This window comes from Mastigoproctus giganteus, chromosome 4, assembly GCF_048544385.1.
Source record: "Mastigoproctus giganteus isolate SK-2022 chromosome 4, ASM4854438v1, whole genome shotgun sequence".
In the NCBI taxonomy this organism is placed as follows: Eukaryota; Metazoa; Arthropoda; class Arachnida; order Uropygi; family Thelyphonidae; genus Mastigoproctus; species Mastigoproctus giganteus.
Window position 1 is genome coordinate 1,702,059 of NC_143578.1, and position 20,543 is coordinate 1,722,601.

The following is a 20,543-nucleotide window of genomic DNA, read 5'->3' on the forward strand; positions in this document are numbered from 1 at the left end:
AGAGGAAAATCTTAATCAGTTATGCACAGTTAGTAAGGATTTTGGACTAAAGATGAATATGGCTAAAACAAAAGTAATGATGAACAAGTATATGCCACAGAAAGGGAAATAATGATTGAAGGAGCAGTAATTGAAAAGATGGAGTCATATACTTATCTGGGACAAATTATTAGCTGTAATAATGATAAATGGCTGGAAGTCAAGAGAAGAATAAATTTTGGATGGATAGCATTCAGGAAATATAGTCACATACTGAGGAGCAATATCCCAGTTTGTCTGAAACGTAAAATAATGAATCAATGTATACTCCCCACCATGACTTATGGAAGTGAAACTTGGGCACTCACCAAAAGAATGGAAGAGAAGCTAAGAACTGCACAGCGAAGAATGGAATGAATTATATTGGGAATAAGACTGTTAGATAAGAAGAGAAACACATGGATTAGGCAGCAAACTCAAGTAAAGGATATTCTTATCAAAACTAAAGAACTAAAATGGTCTTGGGCAGGACACATAGCTCGAAGACATGATGACAGATGGACTAAGAAAATAACAGAATGGTACCCAAGAGGAGCTAGAAGAAAACCTGGAAGACAAAGGCGGAGATGGATAGATGAAATTCATGAGTTTTTGAGTAGTAAATGGATGGCCAGTGCTCAAAACAGAAGGAACTGGAAAGTTGCTGGAGAAGCCTTCATCCTGCAGTGGATTGAAAATGGCTGATGATGATGATGATGATGATGTTGTTGTTGTTGTTATTTGGTTTTTAGGAGCATTAGCAACTAAGGCCATATTGCTCCAGGATATGCGGTGGTCATTCCCAGACCTTTCCGCATCCTCCGTATTTGGTGGTGACGGGCTCAAACCCCGGTCTAATCAAGAAGCGTGTGCTACGCACTGCTGCTTCTTCCCACCTGGCTGACCTCCGTAGCCAGGTGGGAGGTCAGCCCAACCACCCGCTTGGCTAAAGGCAAATTTCCACACATCTATTCTACGTTTGTCTTTCCTCAATTTGAATTTATGCCCCCTTAAGTTCGTAATCTGAACAAATGGAAGAATCCCATCAGAATTCAGCGTGCTCAATCCATTCAAGGCCTTATACACCTCAAATAAGATCACCTGGCAGGTGCCTAGTCTCCAGCCACTGCAATTTGCAGAACTTAAGCCCTTCATTTCCCTCACCTTTTATTTTCTACTACCTTCTCTGTACCCGATCAAGCAAATCTACATCCTTCCTAAAACGAGGCCTCCAGACCTGTACGCAGTACTCAAGGCGTGGCCTGATCATTGCCTTATACAGAGGGACAATCACCTCCTTTTCTCTGCTAGCAAAATTCCTATATATCATTGACAAAACCCCATGACCTGCCCTGCCACCTGTTTGCACTGCTCAGAAAACTTCTTATCTGACTGCACGATTACTCCCAGGTCTTTTTTATTTTCTACCACCCTAAGTGTAGTACCACACAGTTGGTACGTTTCTCTGGGCTTACTTCTACCCATATGCAGTACTTTGCATTTGTCAATGTTAAACTTCAGTTGCCACTTCTCAGCCCATCTGCCCAAATTTTCTAGATCCTGTTGCAGTAGCACACTGCCATTACTGTCATTAACAACCCTGTCAACCTTTGTATCATTTACAAACTTTGACACTAAGCCTGATATACCTTCATCGATATCATTGATAAATATACAAAACACAGTGGACTCAACACTGAACCCTGTGGGACTCCACTAATAACATTAGTCCACGAAGAGCAACACTCATTGATTATCACCCTCTGTCTTCTCCCACTCAACCATCCATTTATCCATTGTAGCAACTTATCCTTAATACCATTCTGCTCCAATTTCAAGTACAGTCATCAGTCCGTGTATAACACGTGTTTACACTACACGAATTCGATCACACATGATTTATAAATAGAGGAATGATATCGTATATAACACGAACCGAATTCGCTTATGAACGATTCGCCTTTGTGTTTACAATAAATGGCAGTCTAATGTGGAATCACCCCAACCGAACGCAAGACTATAGGAATGAATAGAAGATTCGGAAAATGTATTTATGTTTTTATATCAGTGAAGGGGAAACAGATTTCACCATAATAACGTAAAAACCCACACAATTCCAGCTATTGGTATTATCGCAAATGCAATTAGATTGAGTTTACTACCAGTTTATAACAGATTCAACTAGCAGAAATGCAAATGGAAATTGTTTTTATTGTTTTATGGCAGTAACCCCCAGTAATGTGCTTTAATAAAATGTGAGCTAGTGAGGTGTTAACAGAGTTGTCTCTGCCTTTACAGTGTTGTTTATTCAATTGCTACATGCGCACAGCTTTGTTTATTTGTATCAAGCGTGCCTCCTCATTTTATAATTGTGCTTTATTCCCTAAAATTGAGTAAAATACTTAAAAGGTGTGAAAAGGAAGCATCCTGGTGAAGACACTACAGATTCAGAAAGAAAAAGAAAAGCAATAGCGGTAAACAGAGGCAAACTGGGTCAAAAATTCTTACCTGGGAAAATGTGTAGTGGCCTCATAGTAGCATTTATGGCCAAAAAAGGTTTAAGGCTTATGTCCAGTCTGCCACTATCGATAGAGAAAAAAATATATGAAATTGTGAAATGCTTTGAGCGAAATTAAAGACCGTGTGAAAGCACGTGCTACAAGCCTAAATGAGGCAATGCTGAAAATTAGAAAGAATGCAGAGAAAATAAAAACTTTCATAGCAGGAACAACTCAGTGTAATTAAAATCCATTAGATCAAAACACAAAGAATTGGAAGAGATGGAATGGCTGTCATCCGTTTAGATAGCAAATCAAACAAAGAACAAGTTTGCTTACGATAATAGCAAAAGCATTAGCAATATTTTATTACGTAATAAAATACGTAACTATTTAATTACAATTATTTATTGTGTTTGGTAATGTTTTGGTTACAAATGTGTGTTCAATCTTGGGTGGTCAGCACCTAACCCTATTTTTCCCATAGGACCTGTTGTTTAATATTGCACAATTTTGCATTGCACGAGGGTTTCTAGGAACACAACTATCATGCTATACGAGGACTGAATGTATATGATATCAAAATTATTTTTTTCATCCAGTTCCTTTGTAACCACTTTCTACCTTTAAAACTTAAGTACACACAATACTATAAGAGAGCATTGTTTGAAATTTGCATTAAATACTTGAAAGTATTTAATTCAAATACACTTCTCAAAGATCACATCTAATTCAGTAAATAAGAACTATCTTCAAACACATCAGCTGTTACATTTCACTGGAAGAGAACTTAAAACAGAACTTTAAATGCAAAAAAGATTCAAGGAAGGTAAATATTTTATATATTTATACTGGTTGACTGAAGTTCCTCAATATCCAAAATTGGAAAAAGAATTCAAAACTCAAAATTGTGCCTTCCAGTGAAATGTAACAGCTGATGTGTTTGAAGATGGTTCTTATTTACTGAATTAGATGTGATCTTTGAGAAGTGTATTTGAATTAAATACTTTCAAGTATGAACAGATATGGCATTATCCCAGTTGTATGTTAAAACAAATGTGATTTACAGATATATGGAGCAGATTAACTGAGTTAAATTAATACAAATACACACAATAAAAATATGAAACAACTTACCCTCATCAGACAGTTCTGCAACATATTTTTTATGATAAACAGGATCAATTTCAACACTATTAATTCTAGTAGGAAGACAGAGAGTTCGCCATGCAGATCCAATTATTGCAAACTGAAGCATTGTATCTAGGAATACTATCCATTCTCCATCCCATTTCAATTTTCCTTGGTTTGCTATATAAAAAAATAAGGTTTCAAATTAACATCTGATGATTACTGTTAACAGCTGGGCACCCCTAATCAAGACTTATATTGCCTTGCAATCCCCATTATCTGGTATTTCTCTGATTTGTTCCAACCTTGTAAAATTATTACATATAGTGATAATTTTACAAGGTTGGAACAATGATATTTTGAAAATATCTGTAGATCTTGAAGTTCATTTACAGTGAAATAACAAACTCCAATACATGATGAATGATCGCTTTATATGAGATCACAGCACAAATGTATTTTAATTTCATATGGCACACGGTAATACACTACATAATTGAAAAAAAAATAATAATTCCATGAATGCAACTTGGAATCCAAATAGATGAACAAAAATTTGATACTAAATGATTTCAAACAGCAGATAAAATGACAGAATATATTTCACTTTATTAGGACTAAATAAAAAAAAAAAAGAAATATAATTGAGAAAAGCATCAACCAAATCCTGTACATATATATAGCCCATGAGCTGGCTATGGTTCTAGGCTAACATCGTAGATGCAAAATTGAGTCTACAATGTGCACAAAAAATGCATAGCCCATTGTCAGCTGATGCACTAGTAACTGCAATAAGTAAAAACTTATTTACTTCTTTGAACATTTCCTATTTAACAATTTTATTTTTTGCATTCACCAACAGTTCCCACTGATTCATAATGGAACTTAAATATTAATGAATATTTAAACAATCAAAAAATCAAAAGAAAGCCTGCTAGGACACCTCATGGAGTTCTGTCAAAGATATACAGGAATTTTGCCAGCAGGGACAGGATAGTGTATGTTGCTGTTGTACAAGGCAATAGTTAGGCTGAATCTTGAGTATTGCATACAGGTCTGGAAATCTCATTTTAGGGAGGATATGAATCTGTTGGAACAAATGCAAAGAAGAGCAACAAAATTAGTCAACACTAAAAGGTCATCAACATCATCATCACATCAGCTGTTTTCAATCCACTACATGATGAAGGCCTCTCCAACTTTCCAGTTCCTTCTGTTTTATGCAATGGCCACCCATTTACTGCTCACTAACTCTTGAATTTTATCTGTCCATCTCCACTGTTGCCTTCCAGGTTTTCTTTTAGCTCCTTTTGGATACCATTCTGTTATTTTCTTATTATACATTTGGTAATCTTACCAAAAACAAAACTTGATTCTTGAAACTAGTCTATAGAAAAAATGCAAGGAGACCTGACTGAAATGTTTAAGGCTTTAAATGGATTGAGTAAACTAAATGCTGATGGCATCCTTACTCACAGAATTAAATTAAAAAATATGGTTGTAGAACAGATATGCAAATATTTGCTTTCAGCCAGAGAGTAATTAATTGTTGGAACGTACTTCATCTGGTGAATGTGGGTAGTTTAAATAACTCTAAGGAAGGATTATTCAAATTATTGCATAAGCTTGCTTCCTTGCATCATCAATTTCCCCTACTAATACTAAATACACAGAGGGGGGCAAATGTCATGCCCCCTAATAAGTAAAATGTAATTACTTTACAAATAATTTTTATGTGTCAATTCAGTTCATAAGCAAAATTACAGCCGATTTTAAAATATTTCACACATCCTGATTTCAAGGATACACAATGCTTGAACTCACAATAACAATAATGTGTCTTCACTATTTGTGCACAATCAGATTTGCTGCTAGAGTTCTGCTATCGTTCTCAGAGATTAACACAATTTTCAAATGTCCACAGAAGAAATCAAGTGGCACCCAGACTTGGTAACAGTTGTCAAAACCAATCTTCAAATCAAATTATCATTAAATTCAACATCAAGGAATAATCAGATACTAAATGTGAAGTATTGTGGTGCACATTCCCGCCAGGAGAACACAGTCATGCATTTAGACAATTTAGATAATACAATACTATTAAGTAAAGGTATGAAGAATTCCTACACGGAGAAACATATCATGTCAAATATGCTTCTCCTTTAACAATATTGTCAATCAAAAAATTAGGGTCCCATATGCCTGATCTTATCCGTGTCCATACCATCACTTGTGGATCATGTTGAACATACACTGCTTCAGTCTACACTGGTTTTTCATCAGCCCAGTACCTCAAGTTGCTTGCTGACATGATCATTAAGATTAAAAAAAAAAAGCCACATCACTTTTTTTTTTTGTTAGTTATTGGCACATCGGCTTCTGTGGCCATAATGCACCTCCCAAATTTTTTTACATTTTTACTCTGATCCAAGCCCGAGGCGGGATTCAAACCTGCGACCTCTGGGTTGCCAGGTAGGCACTTTACCCACCTAGCTAGCCCGGTCCGCATAACATCACTGAACAATACTGATTATGTGATGGACAATACAGAATGACATTTATTAGCCAGCTATAGATTTGCATCTTGCAGTTCACATGCCAAATATTGTATATTAGTGCCATGAAGTGCTTGTACAAGGTGAATTTTAGATAGGTAACTTTAGAACAGCAAGCATTTTTTAAAAATTAAGAAGTTGAAAAGTGAAGGAAATTCCTTCTCTAGTACATACCTTCTAAGTCAGATTCCAAGACACCTTGAAAAGTTGGACCATAATGATAGCCTCTTAACCGAAGCTCTTTGTAAATATCACGACTATCCATCATCACCGATGAACAAACTTCTGCTTTTTGCAACTGTTGTTTATCAGCATCAGAAAACAGTGGTTCATCTGGAACATAAATTCGGCCAGAAGCAGCAACTGTACCACGTTCACAGATTTCAAACTCTCCGCTAACGCTCATGACATTAACAAGGAGCTGGAGTTTACCTAGGAAGGTACATAAAAATTAAACATTTTTTTCTAAAAACATTGAGATAAACTGATACATAAATTAGTTATTACTCTTTAACATACAGAGAATTTTTTCCTTCCCATAAAATAGTATTAAATTCAGTTCTTATACTTATGGCTGTTAATTCTTAAAACTATAATAGTATAAAAATAGGAATGGCAACTAAATATGCTAAGTGTTTTAGTTCCTGTCTATTACCAAGTTAAGCAAGTTTGTAACAGAACAGGAACTAAAAGCACTTAACTACTTATCAAGTTAAGCAAGTTGGTAACAGATTTCAGAAAGGCCCAGAAAGTATGTTCATGTTTATACTCTGGCACGGCCACCAGGTCAGTGGAGTTTACAATAAATCATCGATACAAATGTTAATCACTAGCAGTCACAGGCTTGAACCCAGTCCACTCAAAGAGTGCGTGCTACTGCACTCATGCCCCTGACCACTCAGCTACATCAGGCCTAAAAACGTTCTTGTTTATACTTCGGTACTACCGCCAGGCCAGTGCAGTTTACAGTGAATCATCAATACAAACGTTAATTGTATTTAGCAGTCATGGGCTTGAACCCTGGTCCACCCACTGTTGGCAGTAATATATACATGGGATGGTTTCTTCCTTGTTATATCCATTTTTCAATATGTTTGTTTCTTTTTTCTCATCAAGAAAAAAAATGTGTGGTTTAAGGTTCTTCTATTACTTGTTTTCAATAATGAATAATTATTTCACTATTTTCAATTACCGAACCTGAGAAGGTACTTAAATGAGTAAAAGCAAGTAAAACAGGTTCAAATAAAATCTCAAAAATCTAGATAATAAACAAAAATTAATATTCCAAGTGCACAGTATAGCTGTTGAGTTTAAACCATATCAGTGACTTAGATGACCATACTGCACTGTCTTGCAAGTAACAGTGCAGGTTGGTCATCTGAAAAACTTTGAAAAACTCACAGAGAAAAAAAACCTAAAACCTCAATGACAGCTGATTTTTAAATATCCACTGGAGTTCATTCAGTCTCAACCTTACCAACTGCCAAGCGCGAATGCTTTCAGCACATGAATCTTACACATAAGGACATATTAGCATTAGTTGACGCATATGATGCAAGAAAGCAAGCTTATGCAGCATCAGCCAAAAAAAAAAAAAAAAAAAAAAACACTTCCACTTCACCTCTCTGTTCGTTTGAAATACCTGTCCAGCTGAGCCTTAAATTTATTTAGGCTACCAACTTCCACAACAAGGGATGGAAGTCTGTTCCACTAACCAACTACCCGCTGGCTAAAGGCAAATTGCCGCAATCTATCCTATATGTCTTTCCTCAATTTGAATTTATGCCCTCCGTCTCAGGTGATTATTCTGAGCAAGAGGAAGAATCCCATCAGCGTTCAGCATGCTCAAACCATTCAAGGCTTTTAAACACCTCTATCAGATCACCTCACCAGAAGTGCCTCCAATAGCCAAGCGGACAGGAGCAGCAGTGCGTAGCACACGCTCCTTGATTAGACCAGGGTTCGAGCCCATCACCACCAAATACGGAGAATGCAGAAAGGTCAGGGAATGACCACCGCATATCCTGAAGCAATATGGCCTTAGTTGATAATGCTCCTAAAAACCAAACAACAACCTCGCCGGTGCCTAGTCTCCAGACTCTGTAATTTGCAAAGCTTAAGCCTTTCTTCGTAAGAGCAACCCTTTGTTCCATTCACTAATCTTCTTGCCCTTCTCTGTACTCGTTCCAGCAGCTCTATATCCTTCTTGAAATGAGGCCTCCAGACCTGTATAGAGTACTCAAGGTGTGGCCTGACCATTGCCTTATACAAGGGAATAATCACCTCCTTATCCCTGCTAGAAAAATTCCTGTATATTATTGATAAGACACTATGAGCTACTCTTGCAGCCTGTCTGCACTGCTCAGAGAACTTCATATCTGCCTGCACAATTACCCCCAGGTCCTTTTCATTCTCTACCACTGTCAGTGTAGTACCACAGAGTTGATACATTGCTCTGGGGTTGCTGTTTCCCATATGTAGTACTTTACGTTTGTCAATGTTAAACTTCATTTGCCACCTCTCAGCCCATCTGCTCAACCTTTCCAGATCTTGTTGTAGCAGCATAGCATCAGTAGTGTCCTTAACAATCCTGCCAACCTTTGTATCGTCTGCAAACTTGGACATTAAGCTCGATATACCATCATCAGTATTATTATAAATACAGAAAACAATAATGGACCCAACACTGAACCCTGAGGGACTCCACTAATAACATTAGTCCACAATGAGCAGTGTCCATTGATTACCACTCTCTGTCTTCTCCTCAACCACCCCTTTATCCATAGCAGCAATTTTCCTCAAATGCCACACTGCTCCAATTTGTGCAGCAGTCTTCCACGTGTCTCAAAAGCCTTTCTAAGATCCAAGTATATAATATCAAAGTTATTCCCTGCATCCAGTTCCTTTCTGACTGCGTCACAGTATCTAATCAAATTGGTCAGGCAAGACTTCCCCGTAACAAAACCATGCTGTGTCCGAGCTATAACTGAAGTCTTGTCTAGATGATCCTGCAGTGCTTCTTTAACCAGTGCCTCCATTAATTTTCCTGGAACAGAAGTTAAACTCACAGGTCTATAATTACTTGTGTCAGACTTCGATTCTTTTGTGAATTGTGGTCACATCTGCACGTCTCCAGCCTATGGTACTTCCCCGAGTCCAAGGAAGCTCTCATAATTATGGCTACGGGTTTCCTTGCTTCTTTGCTGCCTCCTTTAATATAACTGGCCAGATCCCATCCACCCCAGGTGCTTTTCTTGTGTTTATCTTCAACAATTTCTTCTCCACTTTACCCTCAGTTATTACAAGATTATCTAGCTTACTGCCAGAGTTAAATACACTTCTGACATTCCCCTCGCTGAATAAGTCCTCATGTGTGAATGTCGATGCAAAATATTCATTTAGTTTGTTAGTTACCTGAGCAGGATCATCAACAGTTGAACAATTGATATCAAGTGGACCAATCTAATTCATCCCCTTCCTTCTAGAGTTTGCTTCTGGGACAGTATTTGAATTCTATACAGTGGGACCAACTGATGATGTTACCAACAGCAAATTTAAAATGGGAAGCATTCAAGAAACTAATCTTGGAAGCTACCAAGCTTTACATACCAACCAAGAAATATTGTTCAAGGTTCAGGCCTAAATGGTTGTCAGATGAACTAATGAGACATATGGCAGAGAAGAAAAATGCATGGGATACATACAAATTAATGGGTGACATGGAAGCCTATGATAGATATAAGTTGGTCTGTAACCAAGTCACAAAGGAGATTAGGCAGGCAAAGGCGGATTATGAGAAATCCTTGGCAAAGGATGCAAAGAAAAACAGAAACGAGTTGAGTTCTTTACGTAATTAAACTCAAGAAGGAAAGGGATGAATCAGAGTGGTCCACTGGATGTTGATGGTTCAACAGTTGAGGATCATGCTCAGGTGGCTAACAATCTAAACAAGTATTTTGCATCTACATTCACACATGAGGAGTTATTCAGGAAGGGGAATGTCGCAGTAGAAGTAAACATCGGCAGTGAGCTAGATGATTTTCTAATAACTGAGAGGAAAGTGGAGGAGAAATTGTTGAGGATAAATATAAAAAAGGCACCCAGGGTGGATGGGATCTATCCAGTTATATTAAAGAAGGCAGCAAAGGAAGTAAGCAAACCCTTAGCTATAATTATGAGAGCTTCCTTGGACTCAGGGGAGGTACCCATAGACTGGAAATGTGCAAATGTAATCCCAATTCACAAAGGAGGATCAAAGGCTGACACAAGTAATTATAGACCTGTTAGTTTAACTTTGGTTCCAGGAAAATTAATGGAGGTACTGGTTAAAGAAGCACTGCAGGATCATCTGGACAAGAATTCAGTTATAGCTCAGACACAGCACGGTTTTGTTAAGGGCAGGTCTTGTCTGACGAATTTGATTGGCTACTATGATGTAGTCACAAAAGAACTGGATGCAGGGTTCCAGGAAAATTAATGGAGGCACTGGTTAAAGAAGCACTGCAGGATCATCTGGACAAGAATTCAGTTATAGCTCAGACACAGCACGGTTTTGTTAAGGGCAGGTCTTGTCTGACGAATTTGATTGGCTACTATGATGTAGTCACAAAAGAACTGGATGCAGGGAATAACTTTGATATTATATATTTGGATGTTAGAAAGGCTTTTGATACTGTTGCGCATGGAAGACTGCTGTACAAATTGGAGAAGTGTGGCATTGGAGGCAAATTGCTGCTATGGATAAAGGGATGGTTGAGTGGCAGAAGACAGAGTGGTAATCAATGGACACTGCTCAACGTGGACTAATGTTATTAGTGGAGTTCCTCAGGGTTCAGTGTTGGGTCCATTGTTGTTTTCTGTATTTATAAATGATATTGATGATGGTGTATCAGGCTTAATGTCCAAGTTTGCAGACGATACCAAGGTTGGCAACCCTGCCAACCTTGGTATCGTCTAAATACTATGCTGCTGCAACAGGATCTGGAAAGGTTGAGCAGATGGGCTGAGAGGTGGCAAATGAAGTTTAACATTGACAAATGTAAAGTACTACATATGGGAAACAGTAACCCCAGATCAACGTATCAACTCTGTGGTACTACGCTGACAGTGGTAGAGAATGAAAAGGACCTGGGGGTAATTGTGCAGGCAGATATGAAGTTCTCTGAGCAGTGCAGATGAGCTGCAAGAGTAGCTCATGGTGTCTTGTCAATGATATACAGGAATTTTTCTAGCAGGGACAGGGATGTGATTATTCCCTTGTATAAGGCATTGGTCAGGCCACACCTTGAGTACTGTATACAGGTCTGGAGGCCTCATTTCAAGAAGGATGTAGAGCTGCTGGAACGAGTACAGAGAAGGGCAACAAGATTAGTGAATGGAACAAAGGGTTGCTCTTATGAAGAAAGGCTTACGTTTTGCAAATTACAGAGCCTGGAGACTAGGCATCGGCGAGGTGATTTGATAGAGGTGTATAAGGCTTTGAATGGCTTGAGCATGCTCAATGCCGATGGGATTCTTCCTCTTGCTCAGAATAATCACCTGAAAGGGCATAAATTCAAATTGAGGAAGGACAGATGTCGGATAGATGTGCGGAAATTTGCCTTTAGCCAGCGGGCAGTTGGTTTGTGGAATAGACTCCCATCGCTTGTTGTTTAAGTTGATAGCCTAAACAAATTTAAGGCTCAGCTGGACAGGTATTTCGAACGAACGGAGGGGTGAAATGGGAGTAGTGGTTTTTTTTTTTTGTTTTTTTTTTTGGCTGATGCTGAATAAGCTTGCTTTCTTGCATCATATGCCTCTACTAATGCTAACTTCCTTTGTGACTTGGTTACAGACCAGCTTATATCTATCATAGGCTTCTGTGTCACGTGTTAATTTATATATATCCCATGCATTTGTTGTCTCTGCCATGTGTCTCATTAGTTCATCTGACATCAATTTAGGCCTAAACCTTGAACAATATTTCTTAGTTGGTATGTAAATCCTAGCAGCTTCTAAGATAAGTTCTTTGAATGCTTCCCATTTTGAATTTGCTGTTGGTAACATCATCAGTTGGTCCCACTGTATAGTATTTAAATACTGTCTCAGACCATCGTAGTCACCTTTACGAAAGCAATAACCCTTCCCCTTACACCTGATGGTACTTACTTCTTTGAGTAAATCCCACTTCAGCACACTGTGATCACTGCCACCTAGTGGTTCCTTTATCTGCAGATTCTTAATGCATGAAGAATCACTACTGATAATGAAATCAAGAGTATTACTTCCTCTAGTTGCCTCCCGTTAAAATCCCCCATTATAAGACTCTCTGATTTACTGGCCCACTCTATTTCCCTGTACAGTTTCTTATTATACTCATCAGAGTTATTAGGCCTGTAGCACTCTCCTACTCTCAATTTTGATCTCCCAATGCTTATGTCACACCAAAGTGACTCGACACTGCACTGTCCAGCGATGTCAGCTGGCTGCACTTCCTTGGATTTTGTGTTTCTTAACTAATAGCATAACCCCTTCTCCCTTCCTATCCTATGTATCCTTTCTGTAGACATTGTACTCCCCAAATTCCAGTTCTGCATGGTCAGGAGCAGCAATGCAGTAGCACACACTCTTTGAGTAAACGGGGTTCTACTCAATTTATTCAGCATTCAAGCCCCTGAATGCTGAATACGGTCGATCTGCCAACCCAAACTGGAACAGCGTGGCAGATTATGGTCCATTTCCCTCAGCATGAATTGTTGAGGAGGCTTCCATCCTGCAGTGGGTTGATAATGGCTGCACTTTACCTTTATATCTATGTGACACCACGTCTCTGATATCCCAACAATATCTGCCTTTGATGCTTTGAGCAATACCTCAAATTCATCAAATTTATTTACCAAACTCCTAGCATTGGTGTACAGGTGCATGTATACATGCAAGTATACATGCACCTGTTCTTTTTCTTAGCTACCCTAACTCCAGCCATATGTTTACTTGTGCTGCAATGACTCCCAGCAGTCTCTGAAATATCCTGCATCTCGTTTTCCAGGCTTCTGCTCATTCCAATAGAAGCAGTGCAAGAATCACTTTTACCTCTGCAAGTGGCTGCTGTTAATCTATTAGTCCTTGTATCTCCCCAAGCTAGCAGTTTTCCGACCCACCTAACACTGCCTCGATAGCATCAGCAAATATTCTTGCACCCTTTCTATTTAAGTGTATCCTATCTCTTTAGAAGCAGTCCCTTCTGTTAACAAGTACAGACCAGGCTGAAAAAAATTCTACCCCTTGAGCCTTGCACAATCTTTCCAGTGCTGAATTGATCGACAAGCATTCATGGTTGATACCGTAATTTCACTCCAGGCAGCATTGATGTTTTTAGCAGCTTTGTAAATGTCGAATTCTTTCCAGTACTGCTTCAATGATCTGGCATTTTGTCCTTCAGTGGTTCTTACTGCCTGTTGTTCGTAGATAATACTTTCTGAATGTCTGTATTAGACCTTATCCATGGGTTGAATGAGAGTTGTATTTGCAGGCAAAAATATAACTTTTATGTTTTCGTGACAGTCACACACAGTCTTTGGGTGACCAGGTGCATTATCAACCAGAAGTAATATCTTAAATGGTAAGTTGTTTTCTTGGGAATATTTTTTAACTTCTTGCACAAAATGATGGAGAAACCAGTCCCAAAAAATTTATTTTTCAGGACTGGTTTCAATTGGACTTCCACGCAACAGATGGCAATGCCTTTGAAATATTTTTGAAAGACTGGATTTTTGCTATGGTAAACTAACAGTGGTTTTATTTTGCAACCTCCAGCAGCATTTCCACCAAAAAGAAGGGTTAATCTGTCCTTTGATATCTTAAATCCTGGCACAGTTTTTACTTCTTGCAATATGTAAGAACGATCTGGAATTCTATCTAATATAAACCAGTCTTGTCTACATTGAAGACCTGTTGTGGTAGGTAATCCTTGTTTTTGTTGATTTCTGCTAAAGTCTTGCGGAACTTTGTAGCTGCTACTATGTCTGCCCTAGCAGCCTCACCTGTAACTTTGATGTTGTGTAGTTTAGCATGGCTGTTAAATATTTGAAACATCTGTGGCTTGCAATGAATGTTTCACTAGCAACATTCTCACCATGTTTACACTTTAGTTCTTCAAAAAGACTCAATTCTTTTTCTTGTTTGAGCATAAGACTTACCGGCATTCATTGTTGCTTATGCCTTCTATCCAAATCGTCAACAATTTTTCCATTTCTTTTATTAATAAACCTCTATTTTGGGTATGATCGTAGATTGCATTGGCACAGACCTTTTTATGTGCTGCATAATCCGAACTTTATCTTTTATAATGGTTCTAACAGTCGATTCATTCATTTAGTAAACATATGCAATGTCCACAAATTTCTTGCAGTTTTCATGTTGTTTAATTATTTCAACTTTAGTCTCCATAGTTATAATGCACCTCTTCTTATTACAATGATTACTACTCTCACCATTTTTTCTTTTTGCAGACATATTTATGGTTTATATTTATTTTGTTTACAAGTATAAGCTCACAAGATACAACTTACACTTTTCTTAAGGTGAAAACAAAGCACCGATGCCACTATCAATTCACATTAACACACACTAAAGCTTAATCTATTATATTTCACGTGGTGTTTAATGGCTGCTGTGGCAAGTCGTAAATAGAAGTAGCACACCTGCGTATCTACGAATCCGTGTAACTTGAATTTGCATAAGTCGAAAACTTACTGTATATATATTTCAGGTAGGTAGGTGGTGCAGACACGGTGAAGCAGTTGTTTTAAGTGCTCCTGATTGTCACTCGATTTTTATAGTATAAGTGAATGTTAAAAGGTTCTCGCATGTTACAGTGCAATGGCCAAATGGTTCTACCTTTCCCAAGGTGAGTATCTCCCAGATCCGTTTATTCTAGCACTTTCAAATTGTGTGTAAGTTTAATCGAACCAGGCACGTTCTGCAGTGGAAGATCGTCGTTTTCAGCAGTTCAGATTTCTGCCTATTGGATTTCAGCCCCAGTCAAGGTCAGAGAGGAGTGATAATTCCCCCCTCAGGTGAAGTCTCTTAAAGTGACGTCTCGCCGTAGGGCGAAGCAACATACAGCATCAGTCAAAAAGCTCTTGCACAGTGCCTAATGGAAAAGGCGGCTTCGTGTTCCTGGAAAGCTTTGACGATCCTCCCCCATACAAATTTCTGTCGTCCAAAATGTCGGGTTATAATGCTTCAATAGCCGAATTGTCTGGTGAATTGACTTTCTCTGAAGTTCCAGACACCAGTTTCAAGGAACCTCTAGCTATGATGGAAAAAACACTGGAAGATAAATTTCCCCCTATAAAAGGATTTGGTTTGGTTTGGTTTGGTTTTTAATGGCGCATTGGCAGCTAAGGCCATAATGCGCCAAGTCAGCCTATAAAAGGACCTTTAAATTCTACTCATATGTTTAATGATTCTCAAGATTGTGAACAAACTGGTAGTACAGCTATTCTTGACTATCTTTTTGGATTAAAAGCAAATATGCTTGATGTTTTTATAGAGGGCTCTACTGTGACACCTCTTATGTTTGTTGAGATGTCCAAAAATTGGAACAATATGGAAAGGTTAGTGATAGATCTAACTATAGAGAATGAAAAGTTGAGAACAAAATTAAATGATCTTAAAATTCAGAGGAAACAACAAAATGTCTTGACAACCGTTCCGACACCCACCTATGCGGGTGTGGTTGCCTTAGATGCTGGCAAACAATCTCACAGTATTGTTAACTTACCGGATGTTCAAACAAAGCACGTACTCATAGTTAAAGCAAATGCAGATAGTAATTGTAAAACTAGTGAGGAAGTTAAAGCTGAAATTTCTAAGTCTTAAACCTGAATTTAAAAAATTAAAGATTAAATCAATAACAAAAATAAGAGAAAAGGGAGTTCTAATCGAAACTGACAACAGCAAGGATCTAAATAAACTTAAATCCTGCCCTAAGTTCAAGGAGTTAAAATTCTCTGTGGATTCCCCTAAAAAATTAAATCCCACTGTCATAATATATGACATACCTAAAGATGTTAATGACACTGATTTTCTGGAGGACTTATTCAATAAAAACCTTGTGGATCATGGGATTTTCCAGGAAGATTTTGTGTCTGTTAAGGTTCGTTTTAAAATCAGGTCTCGGAATAAAAACAATCAACATTGGGTTCTTGAGATCCCAAATAAAATTAGGAAAGCGTTTTTGGCTTCAAATTGCAAGGTTTTTGTCGGATGGTCCGTCCATGGCATGAAGGATTTTTTCACAGCATCACGCTGTTTTAAATGTCTTGGCTACGGACACTCGGCTAAAAACTGCCACCAGTCCGAGTTTACCTGCGGACATTGTGGTGACCTGGGTCATCAAATTCAAGACTGTCCTAAAATGGAGGAATCTGTTGTTTTCCCAAATTGTCGGCTTAAGAAGAGGAATGCAGACCATTCCTTCGAGGACGTTAAGTGCCCTGAATTTGTGAAAGCCCAAGAGGTGACAAAAATTCGGACAGACTTTACCTAACTCTGGAATGTCTCAAGTATATACTTTACAGTTAAATTGTCAATGATCTTTATCGGTTTTAAGTGATCTTTCTAAGTTAATGGTCCAACACAAATTTCAACTTTTAGGGTTACAAGAACTGTATTCTTATAAGGGTGTGGTCAAGGGCCTCCCTCTCAGCTGTCGCATTATTTCTTCAAACCCTGTTATGATCGGTGACCGTGGTAACGCCACCAGGGCTTGGGCCGCCCTGGTGGTTGCTGACCCCCTCATTACTGTAACAAAAATTTCTAGTCTTTGCACCACACATGACGCATGTGATGCTTGGAAGGCTGTTTTGGAAAAATTTATGTGGTTTCTCTGTACATTCAATGTAGTCAGGCTGGGCAGGCCATAGAGCCATTTCTAAATTACATGGAAGACGCTTTGATCCGTTTATCTGGTTTTCCCGCCATTTTTATGATGGATGCTAATGCTCACTCCCAGCTTTGGAATAGCCCTATTATAGACTCTAAAGGTGAGCTTTTGGAGGAGCTTATTAAGTCCAATAACCTCACTCTGTGGAATACCCCAGGCCATCTGCCTACTTTTGTTTCTTCTCTGGGTCAATCTTATATTGACATTACCCTTTCAAACTCTATTCTTGGTTATGGCATTTCCAACTGGCTTAGCCATACTTTGTGGTGCTCGAGCGACCATAATGTCATCACTTTTATGATCAGTTTAAGCAACAGTCCTAGGGTTATTTTGTGCTGTTTTGACTTCCCGCAGTTTAAGACAAAACACATTGATTGGAATATCTTGGATGTAAAGGTACATGAGCTTACTTCAGAAGAAATAATCGTCCAACTTGGCTCGCTTCCTGCGATATGCAGGTTTCTAGGGTTCAAGAGATTCTAATCACCGTCTGTGAGTCCACTCTAAAAAAGAAAAAACGAAAAATTTATAGTGTTTCATGGTGGACCCCAAATCTCACAATTCTCAGAAGAAACTTACAAAATGCTCATCGTAATTTTCAGAGAGCAAAGAGAGTTAACAGGCCTAAAGATGAGATTGACAGACTTGGTGAGTTATATAAATGTAATAGAAGGAGTTATTTCAATACCATTTTCCAAGAGAAGAAACCTGCCTGGGCAAGGTTTGTTCAGCATAACATAAATGAAGATCCGTGGGGATTATCCTACAAACTTGTTACTAACAAGGTTCATCCGGCGATGTTCTTTCTTCTATTATTGTAAATGGTAATGAAACCCTGGACTGGAGTTTGTCCATAAATGCTATCTTGGACGGCTTGCTCCATGAGGACACTGCCTCCTGTGAAAACACCATCCAAACTACAATGAGATTAGATCATTTATCTTATCAAGGGCCCCGAAGCTCCTTTTACGGATACTGAGTTCGAATCTGCTATCTCAACCTTAAGGGATGGTAAATGTCCTGGACAGGATCTCCTTGAGGTTTCTGTACTTAAAAGATTTTGGAAAAATTGCCCATTAATTATATTAAATCTTTTGAATGCTTGTCTGTCTTCAGGATTATTCCCGCTGGCTTGGAAACAGGCTAGACTTAAACTTCTGCTTAAGTTCTTTGACAAACCCTCCAATGATCCAGCCTCTTACAGGCCCATTGCACTGCTGCCCATCCTTGGCAAAGTCTTGGAAAAATTAATTGTTTCTCGTCTTCTAAATTACTATTTAGACAAAAACCGAAGTTCTCCACTTCAATTTGGCTTTACACGTAGGTCTTCTGTTGATGCTATTTGTCAGGTTTTGAGTTCTGTTCAAAATTCCAATTCTAAATATGTCCTCGGTCTCTTTGTTGATTTCCAAGGGGCATTCGACACTGTTTGGTGGCCGAGTGTCCTGGCGAGGTCCAGAGAGGCCAGGGGTCTCTGCTCCTATTTACTGTCCCCTTTCAAATTACTTTGATTCTCGCAGCATCACAGTTTCCGCAGCATTCTGCTCTGTCTCCCGATCTGTTTCTAGGGGCTGCCGTCAGGGCTCTGTTCTTGGCCATGTGTGCTGGAACATGGTCCTTGATGGGTGGCTCTCAGTTGATCGCGACAACATCCTTCAGATAGCTTATGCAGCCGACCTTGCTATTCTGATTTTTGGTAATTCCCGCCGGGAGCTAGAGTGCAGAGCAAATAAAGTTCTAGAGGACTTGGATATCTGGTGTCATACACATAAACTTAAAATCTCGACTAATAAAACAAAACAAATGTTGCTAAAAGGCTCTCTTGATGTGAATAGACCACCTGTTATTAAGTTGAATGGAGAAATGATTAGGAGTACTCGGCAGCATAAATACTTAGGAATTTATTTTGATGACCATCTTAATTTTAATTACCATGAAAAATATGTACTTCAGAAAATAAAAGCTATGACCTATAAAATTATTAAGATTACGAGGAGTACTTTTGGTGTAAAGAAATCTTCCATTAAATTATACTACAGTTGTATATTTATACCAATTGTATGTTATGCGGCTGGGGCCTGGGGATACAGAATCGGTAACTCCCTTGTTCAAAAATATCTTACCCAAGCACAAAGATTCTTTCTTCTCGCTGTAAGTAGAGCTTGTTGAACTGTCTCTACAGCTGCTCTCCAGATCCTCAGTCATCGACTGCCAATCCAATATGAAGTAATGTTACACTATCTTTTATATTGTAGAAGCAAAAATGTTCCTGTGATTGTAAATGGTATAACATATAATACTGACTTGCAAGAAAATGTAGACATTAAAAGAATGAGAAATGAATGTTTCTCATTCTTTTAATGTCTTGTCCACCTCTACTTTGGGTAGGGAGACCTTTAAGTTTTTTCCCCAAGGTTGTTGATTACGACAAGAAAATGGACTGATTCAATCCTGGTTTATACATTACGTTTTTATATACCGGTCATGGGAGTCTTAACTTTAAATTGTTCTCACTAGGATTAAGTAACACTCCTCTCTGTAGTTGTGGTGCTCAAGAAACTGTTGAGCACCTCATCTTTCATTGTCCTCCGTACGATGATTTAAGATTGGACTTTCAACTTCTCACAAATGTATCTGACTGACTCCGAACTGCCAAGATTGGTTAACTGTTCTGAATATTCTACTGCCTTCTCCACCTATGCAGAGAAACAGTTTAAACGGAGGAAAAGAATTCTTACTCCTGAGGTCCAGTAAAATGCTAGACTCTTTGGATTACTCTTACCTGATGTATTGATCAGTCTGCTGGACTCCGAAGCCCAGTATTTATTTATGTACAATTAATCATTGTACTTTTCATGTACAATTAATCATTGTACTTTTATGTACAATTAATCATTATAAATTGTACACAATGTATAGATTACTTTCAGTGGCGAATAGGGGAAACCCTGGAGCGAGCCCGCCAAAAAATAATAAAATACTTGGACTTGACTTTGTATATATATATTTCAGTATCAGGTTTACCTCCTACCAAGCTAACGTTATATGAATTTTGTATCTCCTATCAAGTTAAAGTTAAAATGTTATGTTTGTAAAATCTAAGTGGTTATATGTATTAAGTTAAAATGTTATGTTTGTAAAATCTAAGTAGTTATAATATATAATAATTTAACTATCTATTGCCACCTACATGGTTCAAACTCTGGCATTAGCTATTTGTGATATTATATCTACACCAAATCACTGATTCTAAAAGCTCTACGAATATTACTGTCATACGTTACGGTCTATATGACAAGTTAAATTATTAAAAGATGTAAGTAGCGGCATAATTTGTAGTTTATAATCATCTGTTGATATTGATTACACTGCTACAAGTTATGTAGAAACTTGTAGTATCTGCTATATTGA

The 20,543-nt window shown here is 38.2% G+C and overlaps 1 protein-coding gene across 1 annotated transcript in view; it reads right to left on the reverse strand.

The window, feature by feature from the left end:
- Positions 1-20,543, reverse strand: part of FASN1 (Fatty acid synthase 1) — a 371,433-nt gene that overhangs the window by 190,574 nt on the left and 160,316 nt on the right. The window contains exons 14-15 of the mRNA XM_090372546.1: positions 6,377-6,634; positions 3,654-3,827 (exon numbers count right to left, since the gene is read on the reverse strand). Of these exons, the coding sequence (XP_090228672.1) occupies positions 3,654-3,827; positions 6,377-6,634 (432 nt within the window). The remainder of the gene's footprint in view (positions 1-3,653; positions 3,828-6,376; positions 6,635-20,543) is intronic.